This window comes from Gorilla gorilla, chromosome 19 (genome assembly GCF_029281585.2).
Source record: "Gorilla gorilla gorilla isolate KB3781 chromosome 19, NHGRI_mGorGor1-v2.1_pri, whole genome shotgun sequence".
Classification (NCBI taxonomy): domain Eukaryota; kingdom Metazoa; phylum Chordata; class Mammalia; order Primates; family Hominidae; genus Gorilla; species Gorilla gorilla.
In genome coordinates this window covers 81,981,010-81,993,843 of record NC_073243.2, presented here as the reverse complement: position 1 = coordinate 81,993,843, position 12,834 = coordinate 81,981,010, and the positions used below count along the sequence as shown (strand labels likewise).

At 40.6% G+C, this 12,834-nt stretch overlaps 1 protein-coding gene across 3 annotated transcripts in view; it reads right to left on the bottom strand.

Moving 5' to 3' along the window:
- Positions 1-12,834, bottom strand: part of SLC1A3 (solute carrier family 1 member 3) — an 82,188-nt gene that overhangs the window by 57,254 nt on the left and 12,100 nt on the right. For all 3 annotated transcript variants that reach the window (XM_004058947.5, XM_055367727.2, XM_055367728.2), the window contains one exon: positions 1,553-1,690. In XM_004058947.5, coding sequence (XP_004058995.2) covers positions 1,553-1,690 — 138 coding nt within the window. The remainder of the gene's footprint in view (positions 1-1,552; positions 1,691-12,834) is intronic.

The following is a 12,834-nucleotide window of genomic DNA, read 5'->3' as shown; positions in this document are numbered from 1 at the left end:
ACTGCAGGCACTCAATCCAGATGCCCTGCCAGCAGGGATGGTAAGGAGAGACTCTGCTCTACCACAGAAAATGTCAGATGTGGGTTCTGTCTTACAAGTGCTTTCTGTGAATAATTTGTTTCCCAGAAAAATATCAGCATATGGATAATAAAATAAGCATGTGCCCTCATGTCAGCATGAATATAGCTTTGGTGGTAAGAATTGTAGCTGCTGTGATTACCCCTGGTCAGCAATGGACCATCCCAGCTTCACAAACAAGTACATCAAATCAACTCCAGGACTGTTTTATGGGCAATTCATTCTCCAGTGAAAGCATATGTACATGCAATCACTTGTTTAAGGCCCTGGACAAGTGGAAACCAGCAGAGATCTGCAAGGCATTGAGGGAAAATCTGACATAGTTCCTGTCTAAGTAATAGCCAGCCCTCCAAGGCATGTAATAGAATGTTCCTCCATGACTTTTATGTTGTACTATGAAGTTCTCATTACACAGAGATCTTGAAGGATAGTATAAACATCCTTGAGAACTCCCTGGGATGGGAAGGATTCTCAGTGCCAGCTCACATAGAGGTAGAGTGGTATATGCCCAACAGGGGAACAGTGAGCCGAGGGTGGAAAAGAGAATAGGGTCAGTAATACCTGAGTTCTGAGCTTTACCTACAAACCCAGAAATCATCCCGCTCGGGCAGTGTCTATGGAAATTCCTTCTCCAAGTCAGAGATGTGCTGTGGGGAAAGAGAAGAGTGGGCAGGAAGGAATGTACAGTAACATTTTTCTGCAACTTCTTGGCTCCACCTGATTCACCAATCACATAGACAAATGACTCTTTCACCTTTTCCCATGCAGGAATAAATGGTTATCTCATTGTCATAGAACATAGAATCCTATCCTGCAAAGCTTCCACTTGTTAAAAATCCAAGTGTCCACTGATAAAATATTCAGATGGGAAAATCTCCCGCCCCCTCCCCCTTCTCCCACCAGCATAAAAGGTAACGGGGGTGGGAGGCAACTGGAGAAGGAAATGAAATCATGCGGGTACACCAGGAAAAGATAAGTGTTGGTGGCAGCAGAGTTGGTGAGTGTTGTGGGCATTACCTCTTGATGAGGCTTCCAAGAAGGCTCCCGCTCAAGTCCTGGTGGTTCTGAGAACAAGCATTCTTGCATCAATAGCTAATAGGCTGTCCAACCAGATGTTATCTGGGTGGGATAAGAGGGTGAGAAAACAGACCTGTTGTACGCTGTTGTCAACTACATCACTGTGGTCAGAGAAGGCTGATGGTGTGGTGTTTAGCAGGGCACCTCGTTCACTGTGAGGCGAACCAGATTACATGGCTGTTTAAATTCGTTTCCTCTTGTGATTGGTAAAATACGAGAGTTATAATCATTCATGCATTACTAAAGCCTCCTTTCCATCATTTTGAAGGGACTTTTTTTTTTTTCTAGAACAGAGCATGCATCCAGCAGAAACCTAAAGCACTGGCTTTTCTAAGCAATCTGTTGCAATAAACACACTTAAAAAAAAACCAAACAAACCAACAACTGCTTATGGTACCTGTGACAAGACTGGAGATGATAAGTGGTAAGACCAGCATCTGTAACATCCTCATCAGAAGTTCCCCAGGAAAGGAGAAGTACTTGACTTCCCGGTAGCTCATTCTGTATGGTCGGAGGGTAAATCCAAGGATTGTACCTGAAGGAAAAAAAGAAAAAGAAAAAGAAAAATTGAGTCTTTTTTGAAACAGAAGGAACAGCCCTAGCAAAATGAGTAAGTATTTGGCTGGTGGTTGTATTTATTTAAGCAGCAAATATCTGTGCTGCTTTGGGAGCAAGAGATGTATCTATCTTTGCAGTCATTATCTGTGAGGGTCTGGCTGAATCCGTGGTTCAGTAGAACTTATAGAAAAAAACTCTTTCTAGTTTCAACAAGTAAAAAAATCCCTTTGTCTAACTTGAATGCAGTGGAACTCATTCTGACCTGGCTCAATACAGAGTTACAAAGATTGGGGCATAATTAGGAAACAAATAAGCATTCATGAACAGGTGATATAGAAAAAAAGGCTTTATTTTAATTAAGTTCCTTTATAACAACAGATGTTAGAATTGCTAACATAACCACTTTTAAAGGATAGTGTGATTTTATTTTTTTTTTTCCAGTTAGAAAAACCCCTCATGTTCACATTGTTAATCCATTTTCATCATCTCCCTGTCTTCACACCACATTTTCTCCCTCTGTCTACATGGTTTTGACATTGCCTTGGTAACTGTATTGTACAGACTTGTTAGTTGCTGGCAAGAGAAGACTCCAAAATGAGCAGAGATTTTCTCCCCAAAATTTTCCCTGAAAACGTGGGAGAATATAGGGGAAAGAGAAAGCAATTTTCCCCTTAATTTTCCCTCTACAACTGAAACTTTAAAATCTTTTTAGAATGAGAAATTTGCATTTAAATCAAATTATGCATGATAACTACTGAAATGTTCAGAAATTAATAAAGGTATTGGTGTCAATAAAAGTGTAAATTTACTCCCTCTCCCCTTTACCTAATTTACTTTCCTTGCCAAAGAAAATTTACTTATGCCAGTGTTGTAAATGTTTTCAAAGTTTTTGCCTTGCTATTATTACTGAAACATGTGATTCCATTTTTTAAAAAAGTCCATGTAAGTTATAGAGAAAGCTGCATGCCCAGCACTGAGTTAACTAGGAGCTAAAGGCTGGGGGTGGTGGGGTGGTGGGGAGAAGCGGGAATAATACCAGATTGGCACAAACTTTTCTAGAGGAGGCAAGCAGTCTTTTACGGAAACTGAACTGTCTTAACTTCTTATGAAATGGGACACAAAGTTCATTTGAATTGTCACTGCAACTCCAATTTCAATTCTTGGGTCTTAGCAACCATAAAGTATCCATTCTTTGTCTCTAAACTGTGATATTCTAATAAGAATCTTAATCTACGTGGCTAAAAAAAATCCAGCTGACCCAGCTCTCAGGGCCTTCAGGTAAATATTTATTGCTTTTTTCCAATGTAACAGTAATATGGTCAAGGAGAAAAGTTGAATTGGAAAACGCAGAAAGGTGGGGCAAAAGCCTGCCCATATTGGTTGTATCACTGAAATAAATAGCAAATAACTAATGCTTACTGAGCTCTTGCTATATGCTGGGTGTTACCTAGGTTAGCAGCAAATTTAATCCTTGCAACAACCCCAGGAGGAGGGTACTATTTTACCACTAACTTACTGAGGGAGAAACCTAATCACGATGAACTTAAAACTTGCTTAAAGTCAAATATACTCAAGTGGCAGAGCTAGGATTTAAAAACAGACAATTTGGACTCAGATCCCAGGTTCTTAACCCCTTTATGTGTTTCCTCTTCTCCTGTAGAGCAAAGGCAGCCACTTTGTGTGTCTCTTTGCAGAATGTTCCAATACATAGTTAAACACATGGGAATCATACAGAATATACTTTTCCATATACGGTCACCATAAACATCACTTTTAGGTCTCCTGATATCAGATTCGTTCACTGTATCAGGCTTTACTTTGTCCTCACTCTATCGTTGAACATTTAGGTTGTTCGGCATTTTTCACTTTTATGAAGAATATCATGATGAATATATGAAGGCTATTTTACATCTGGGATTTTTTTTTTTAGTGTAGTTTTAGAGAAAGGGAACTGCTACCTCAGAGGATACGACTACCTGAATCCATGTTACGAAATTGCTTTCTGCGTGGGTTGGCCGGGTAGCTTAATGCTCTATTAGTGAATGAGGCTTTATTTCCTCTACCCCCAGGAGCAGAGTATTATCATAAGAAGATTGTTAAAACAAGCAAAATTTGATAATGTGATGAGTAAATAGTATATATTTTGTTTTATTTTGTATTTACTTAACATCTAATGATGTTGACTATTTTTCCTAATTGTATTTTCTCCAAGCGTCTATTCAATCCTAATCGTTTAAGAGTCTAGGTACATACGTGTGTGTGTGTGTATATGTTGGGTAGATTATTTTTATATAATAAAGATAATTACCCTTTGCCTATGTATAAAATACTTGCTATAACTGTTTTTCTGGTTTGTTTGCCTTACATTATATTAAACATGTACAGGTGTTTTGCATTTTTATAACAATGTTTGCACACCTTTTTTATTAGGTGATTTCTTCTTGAGTTTATACATTTTAATTTCCCTCCCCCCTCACAAGTTTGATAGATCTTAAATTCATGTTTCTTTCTTTGTTTACTTGTTTTGTTTTAAAATATTTAACTTTCAATCTTCCTGGAACTCAATCTGGTGTAAGGCATTTAATTCTGATTTACAATGTGCATTATTTAACACAGCAGCCTCCATAACTTATAGGAATTAATAAAAGACTTTGGTTATATCTCTCTTTTTCCTGCTTGCTCACATAAAAGCCAAGTCACACAAAGATAAGTGCTTTATCACATATAAATAAACAGACAAACATTTTGCTTTACTTCCAATCAAATTAATGTTACTGGAATTGATGATGTGTTTTTCTGATCTTCATTTAAATGGATTTAAACACTTGACATTCAATTATAACAAAACATGTGCATGGTAAACACAAGGGGCTCATTTTGGTCATCTGGAATTTGAACGTATCAAGCTGTCAGGAGTTTTAGATATTCTGCAAACAACAGTTGAAGACCAGACTTGGTTTTACAAATTCATATCCAAGTTGGCTGTTTGTTATTAGAAATACACTTAATTACATACAGTAATATTTCCAAGGGTAGGCAGGATCCTATCTAGTCCATAAAATTTATCTTATTTATAAGTAATTGATAGAATAGCTGTTCTGCTAATGATATAGGTTCTAGGAGCAAAAGTCAAACAAGGGCTGATGAAGGAAGCAATTATTCTAAATACTAGGTGCACTTGATCTCATCTTCCAGAGTCTTATCTGACCCTACACTAACTCTACTCCCATTGATACAACAACACTGGTTGTGTATACAGCCTCTTCCTCTCCTTGGGTGTTCTACTACCTTCTCTCCTCTTCCCCACTCAAGCCCTGCACTTACTCAGTGCAACCAATTTTTATTTAGGTGTTAGGAGGGAAAGTAAGCCAGCTCCATGAATGAATTCTGGGTAATGTGTGAATGACACAGTCTCTTACCTGCCAAACAGATATCTAACAGAACAATGCAAGACAGTAAGGGAAGCAAAGTCTCAAGAGGTGGTGATATTTTGTGTGTGTCTCTCCTTATAGTCAACAAGCTGGTCTTGCTGGGAAGTGCAGTCCTACTCTAGGATGTGTCTCTATTTCTTTACATTCCTTAAGACAACACCTACATTGTCTAAAAGTTCTCTATAGTAGGAGGACATCATTTCTCTAAAGTAGGACATCTCTTCTCTATAGAGAGGAGACATCATTTATTTATAAGGGATAGTTTTAGGTCAAAAGTTTTGAAGAGAGGTGTTGTTTAGAGTGATAGTAGATTCAGACACATTTTGAATCATTTTTATCCCTGACTATGCTTTGGTTGGTTTACTATTTCTGGGTTTACCAGGTGAGCTATTTCTACTCTTGAAAAAGATGAGATTACACTGGGAAAGGGGAAAATTTATTGAGCCCTTACTATGTGTTAATGGTGGTGTTTAACACTCATCACAACTTTATGAGGTAGATATTATTGTATCTATTTTATTTTCTTTTTATTTTTTTGAGACAGAGTCTTACTCTGTCTCCCAAGCTGGAGTGCAGTGGCACAATCTCGGCTCACTGCAACCTCCGCCTCCTGGTTCAAGCAATTCTCATGCCTCAGTCTCCTGAGTAGCTGTGATTACAGGCATGAACCAACAGGCCCAGCTAATTTTTGTATTTTTAGTAGAGATGGGGTTCTGCCATGTTGGCCAGGCTGGTCTCAAACTCCTGATGTCACGTGATCTGCCTGCCTTGGCTTCCTGAAGTGCTAGGATTACAGGCGTGAGCCACTGTACCAGGCCTTGTGTCTATTTTAAAGATTAATAAACTGATGCTCAGAAGTCAGTTAACTTGCTCAGGCTTATAGATCTCATAAGTGGTTGAGTGGAGGGATTCTACACAAAGCCCAGTGCTCTTTCCATTACTCTTTTAATGCCTCTCAAACACAAACGTGCTCTTGTAGCCTAGGCCTGAGTATAGGTCTCAAAAGAGCCTGGTTCCTGGGTCTTTAGCATCTTGAACTCCCACGTGGTGAACGCCCTGGAGGAATAACCTTGGATCTCCTACACATGTCCTGTAAGCACCAGCACATCTTGGAACCCTTTACAGGTCTTCTTACTTGCTGAAGATCTCAAAGGTGGTATAGCCATTTTCAAAAATGGCTATACCAAATCCTTTTTCATGATTTAATAAAACTTACATAAAGCTTATTAATTAAAATAGTCTGCCTTTCCCTCCACTGCACACATTTTCAGTCACTAGAAACCATCGGTAGTAACGTGAAAAGGACATTTAATTAAGAATTTAATGAAGACGTGTGTCAACGTTTGCATCCTTAACAGCAACAGCTCCTAGTCATTGACCACGTGGCAGATACCAAGTCCTCACAAGCACATTGCCTCACACATTGTATCGAGGCCAGGACTATTATTGTTATCCACATCTCACAGATGAGGAATCAGAGTCATTGAGAGGGCAGGTAAATTGCCAAAACCACACAGCTGGCAGGCTGGCGCCACAGTAGGCTTAAAGAGGGGTTACGTGCTCACCTAAGTCCATGGAGTGGCTGAGGTGGACCTGATACCCACACTGTCCAGCTCCAGGGTCCAGACTCACCCACTCTACTGTCCTCGCAGCCTCTCAACAACCATGGTACTGACTGAAGGAGTCTAAATGGGTACACAATATTTTGCCTACTTTTTCATCTATTTTGAATGACATTAACTAAATCTAGAGCTTAAGCTGAGGAAAAGTTTTGTTAATTTTACTTAACGAAGTCAACAGCTAGCTTTTCTCAACTCACTGCTGAATGAATCAACAAAAGTCATTTTTCATCAGCTTTCTGCTCCTACAAGCCACGTTAGAGCTGAAGCCAGAGGTAGGGTCGGCCAGCTATCAGCATCAAATCAAGAGAAAATGCGGTGAATACGAAGGCTGCTTATCTTGGTAGGCAGTTCTGGTTTCCTATTACATTCTAGCCCAGCAATGAAAAAAGCCTTCATGGAAACACAGCCTGATACATAGACTTCTCAGAGCCCTCTTTGCTCTGTCTTTCCGACCAAGGAGACGTAGCATGACCAGTCTTTCTTTTTTTTTTTTTTTTTTGAGACGGTGTCTTGCTCTGTCGCCCAGGCTGGAGTGCAGTGGCGCAATCTCGGCTCACTGCAACCTCTGCCTCTGGGTTCAAGCGATTCTCCTGCCTCAGCCTCGCAAGTAGCTGGGATTACAGGCATGAGCCACCATGCATGGCTAATTTTTTTTTTTTTTTGTATTTTTAGTAGAGATGGGATTTCACAGTGTTGGTCACGGTAGTCTCAATCTTCTGACCTCGTGATCCACCCACCTCGGCCTCCCAAAGTGCTGGGATTACAGGCGTGAACCACCTCACCCTGCCACAACCAGTCTTTCTCTGTGGTAAAGCAGCTCACCCTTTGCAAAACTGAGCTTCATTAGTGGTCACTTATTTGGAACACATTGATTGATAGTCCCAAAGCTGACAAAAAGCTTTATGGCCACCAGATCCTCAGTGCAAAAGAACGAATCCTTTATTATAGATTACTCTGCAAAAATAGCAATGAAAATCAAAATAACTTCCTAGCAGAATTTGTTAGAGCTGAAACAAATTTTGCAAAGTTTGCATCTAGGTGATGTTGTTATACAATATATGGATGTCATGAGCAATATTCAGATCATGCACCGTTGGTTATCAATATTAGTTAAGATTTCTGTTTTACTCCAGTGTTAGTATTTTAACAAGATTTCTAGAATCTAGAAAATATATTGACTAGAATGTTTAAAGTGATCAAAATAACTGTGCTGGATGAATGCTATAAACAAAGTTGCATTTTTGCTTAAATAGTTTCTCTTTGCTAATGTAGAAAGTTCAAGAAAGGAGTCCTTCAGGGGTTCCTTGTTTTCCTAACAACAAACACTTCTTTTTTTTTTTTTTTTTTTTTTTTTTTTTTGAGATGGAGTCTCCCTCTGTAGCCCAGGCTGCAGTGCAGTGGTGCAATCTCGGCTCACTGCAAGCTCCGCCTCCCAGGTTCATGCCATTCTCCTGCCTCAGCCTCCCGAGTAGTTGGGACTACATGCGCCTGCCACCACACCCGGCTAATTTTTTGTATTTTTTTTTAGTGACGGGGTTTCACCGTGTTAGACAAGATGGTCTCGATCTCCTGACCTCGTGATCTGCCCACCTCAGCCTCCCAAAGTGTTGGGATTACAGGCATGAGCCACTGCGCTCTGCCAACAACAAATACTTCTTTGGAAAATTAAATATCGTCTCATTTTCTAAACTAAGACACAATGTGCACACTGGAGCCTCAGAAAGAAGATATCATAGGTTTACTCTTTAAGGCCAAACACACACAATAAGTTAAAAGCTAAAGACCAACTTTAAGAATTTGGTCCACATTTAATATGATAAAACTATTGAAAATATTAAGATGCCAGAAAATATTTAAGAGTAAAAGAATGAGGCATGATTTGAAGTAAACTTCAGACCAAATCATACTACTTAACTTTTGGTAAATGTTGGAGTCTGAAATAGTAAAATTTTACTAAAGTACCTCCTCTATCTGCGAACTTTGTCATGAAAAATTTGGCAGACCAAAGTCTTCTAAGAGTTATTACTACACCAAATCTTCCAGAAAACGAGGTAGTGCCCCAAAGGAGCTCAGACGTCAAAAGGAAATCTCAAAGCAATAGAGACAATGATCTTGACAGAAAGACCTTGCATTCTGAGGCCAACCACGAGAAAACTAAGTGCCTGACCAAGATGAGCCAGCCAGCTGTTTGAGCATTAGTGCTACAGGAATGCCAGGAGGCATTCATACCCATTGCCCAGAAAAACCTCAGCCTGCATATCTAGCCAGAAAGGGGACCAGGATGTCCATTTTCGTGGCTCAAGGAAAATCATAGTGTTGATAGCACACAACTCACTGGTTTTACGTGACACAAATGCTGCCATTTCACAGTTAGGATATTTCCATTTAGGTAGTAAAACCAAAACCAAACTAGCACTAATTTGTCTCAAGGTTACAAGAATTTGCCGTATAATTGTAATATAATCACAGGAGTGTCATCCCATCACCTCTGCCATATTCTGTTGGTTAGAAGTCACAAGTCCCACCCACGCTTGACAATTGAGCTATACATGGCAGTTAGAGGTCCATCTAACATGCAGAGGTCTCTGGGCCTCCTTACCAGGCTGCTTCTATCTTCATAGAGAAGATGCTCTACAAATGTTTAAGGAATTAATGATGTCGAGATTCTAGTCCTAGCCCTTAACTCCCCGTGTGAGCCTGGATAACTCTATTGCCTTCTACGCTTCAAATTTTTTTTCTAATTTGTAAATGAAGAAGGCTCCAAGATTAAAAAGTCACCCTCCTTATTGGCTGGACTATTGCAGTAGTCTTCTAACTGGTTTCTCTGCCTCTACTTCACCTCTCTCCAGCCTATTCCCAAAAGAACACTGAGACCTAGGTCAGGATCTCTCTCCCCTACTCCCTCCACTGACTCCTCCTCTCATGTAGTCAAAGCCCAAGACCATGCAATCAATGGGTGCTCCTGGCAAGCCCCCCTAGATCCACCTTGCCTCAGAACCCATCTCCTACTCTGCTCCCTCTCACCTGTTTCCACACTTGCCTCCTTGTCATTTCTCCATCATCTTAGACAGGATCCCCCTTTATGGTCCTTGCACTGGCTCTTCCTTCTGCCTAAAACATCATTCCCACATATCCACAACACTTACCTCCTTTAAGATTTAGTTCGGCCAGGCGTGGTGGCTCACACCTGTAACTCCAGCACTTTGGGAGGCCGAGGGGGGTGGATCACCTGAGGTCAGGAGTTGGAGACCTGCCAGGCCAAGATGGTGAAATCCCCTCTCTACTAAAACTACAAAAATTAGCCAGGTGTGGTGGTGCACGCCTGTTGTCCCAGCTACTCAGGAGGCTGAGGCAGGAGAATCGCTTGAACCTGGGAGGTGGAGGTTGTAGTGAGCCAAGATTGCACCACTGCACTCCAGCCTAGGTGACAGAGAGAGACCCTGCCTAAAAAAAAAAAGACCTAGCTCAAATGTCACTTTCTGAATGAGGTCTACCTTGAACTTTCTTATCCCTTAGCTGGTTTTATTTGTTCTAATAGTTCCTATCACCCTCCAAAATACAATATAATTTTCTATTTATTATGCTTGTTTATTATTTTCTCTGCCTGCTAAATGTAAGCTCCACAAGGTTAGAACTTTTTTTGTTTTTTTTGGACAGTTTTGTTCACTGACCTATATCAAGCCCCTCAAACAGTTCCTGGCACACAGTAGGTGCTTAATATATTGTTGAACGAATGAACAAACATGTCTTATTTTCTTTCAGATGAGCAGGATCCAACAGTGCCTGGGCCCCAGCTGGTGCTGAGCACACTTTCTGAATGCAGGAATCTCTCTGTTCTGTGCTCCCCAGTAAATCTGATTCCCTACTGCAATCCCTGAACATAGTAGCCTACCCTAAGGAATGTCCCCTCTGTACAAAACCGTGTGATTTTGCTCTCATGGTCTGTGGGACTGGATCTTGACTGAATTATGATTTCTCATAGGCTTAGCTTTCTAAATTCACAAATGAGGAATGATAGCTATGGATCCCGAATTTGCTCCTAAGGTAGGTTTTTTTGAGTAGAAGGGAGAGCAAGTGTGATGCTGTAGAAAGACAGTTCTGGGCCTGATCCTGTCAGTAACTTAGGGTAGGTGATGCTTTATCTAAATGATTTAATCTTCACATCAAACCTGTAGCGTTTAATATCAGTATCTCATAAATGAAAAGATTGAGGCCTAGAAAGAATAAGCCACTTGCCCAAGGCACATTGCAGTAAGTGATATGAGAGGATGGGATGGCAAACTTAGGTCCGCCTGTTTCCGTATCTTCAAATCACACAATCTCTTCAGGCCTCTTTTTTCTTTTTTAAAAAAAATCTGCAAAATGAGAGAGATCAATTGGAATGGGTGGTGTCTAAGATCCTCCTGAACTTTAAGTTCTGAGTTTAAAAGAACCATGTTCATCAAAAGCATTATAAATCTTAGCTGCTTTATACTAATTCATCTTGTTTCTGTTAATGAATTCTAAACTCCTTGATAATGCATATGAGAGCATTTAATGAGTCAAAAAAGGTTTTAGCAATTTAGCCATTATAATTATTATGGCAGGCATGCAATAATTATTTGAGAAATCAAATAAAAATTTCTATTTCAGGAACTGGCCCAATTTGGAGAAATCATAAGCCTGTCTCACACTTATGATTTTTATGTTTGCTTACAAACTACAGTTTGATGCAGCCGTTGGACATAAATTTCCACTCGCTTATTTTCATTATTTTTAGAGCTAGGGTCTTACTCTGTTGCCCAGGCTGGTCTCGAACTCCTGGCCTCAAGTGATCTTCCCGCCTCAGCCTTCTGAGTAGCAAGGACTACAGGTGCGCACCACAACGCCTGGCTAATTTTAGAAATTTTTTTAGAGACAGGGTCTCACTATGTTGCCCAGGCTGGTCTCAAACTCCTGGTCTCAAGGGATCCTCCTGCCTTAACCCCCTGAGTTGCTGGTATTACAGGAGTGAGTCACTGTGCCAGGCTGTATTAGCTTATTTTTACAAAGAAAGCAAAGCCATAATGGTGAATCTACCTGGGTAAGAGTTCTGCTGGTCCCTGGTCTTTTGTTTCTGTCAAACTTTCAGGCGTTTCCTGGTGAGAAGCTACTCAGTGTTGGAGGCAACCTCTCAACCCTCCCCCACTCCTCTGTTTCCACATCCTTGGGAGATTTGGGCCTTGGCCTGGCTCATTCTTTTGTCCTTTGGTATTTCCTGTTGAAGGTGGGAAATACCTGCCCCAGCCTTGTTCCACCAGGGGTGCCCAGATGAGCGAGCCCTGGGTGACTGATGACCAAGTAGAGCGGAGACACGCACTTATGTGCACACGGTGTGTGACTCTTAGAGACAACTGCATCAGAAGAACCTTGGAGTTTTAAGAAAGGCCTGGTGCTTTCTTCCAAAAACTGCACCAAAAAAGGCTATGTGAAGTGGTAATTTAATTTACAAATAATCCTACAGGTATTCTAAATGTCCAATCCATTGTTATTTTTAAAAATCTTCTATTCCAGAAATAGCAATTAAAAGCAGGACTTGTTGCCTTCCTTTCTGGAAAAAAGAAATTATTATGAGCAAGTAGAAACTGGGAATGAAATATGTTTAAAATTTCCCAAGTTCCCCTGGTGCCTTTTGTGTGTTATATGCTGGTGCACAGCAAGGGTGTTCCCATTTCCATCTATTCCCTTTTCTGTTCTTTCAGAGCCTCCGTTCTACTAACTGATATGTCTCTGTGCGGTATGAAGAGTAAAGTTTGCTCTAGTTTCCTGATTTTATATTCTGCTCTAGAGCCCAGCCGAGACCCATTTGTGCTCAGACTGTTAGCACCAGTATTCTGGGGAATTATTTGTGGACAGGTTGCATCCCCTAAGACTGTAACTAAAGCAGCCAGGGCTGGCCTGGGAACGGGGTGATCCTAGCTTCTATAGACTTATTTCTGGCAGTCTCTTATTTCTAAGTGCCCTTGACACATCGCTCAATGTTTCACTTTCTAAACTTCTGTTAAATTGGTGGTAGGGGGTGAAGGCTTAGAGGGAGGGATAAAAACTGA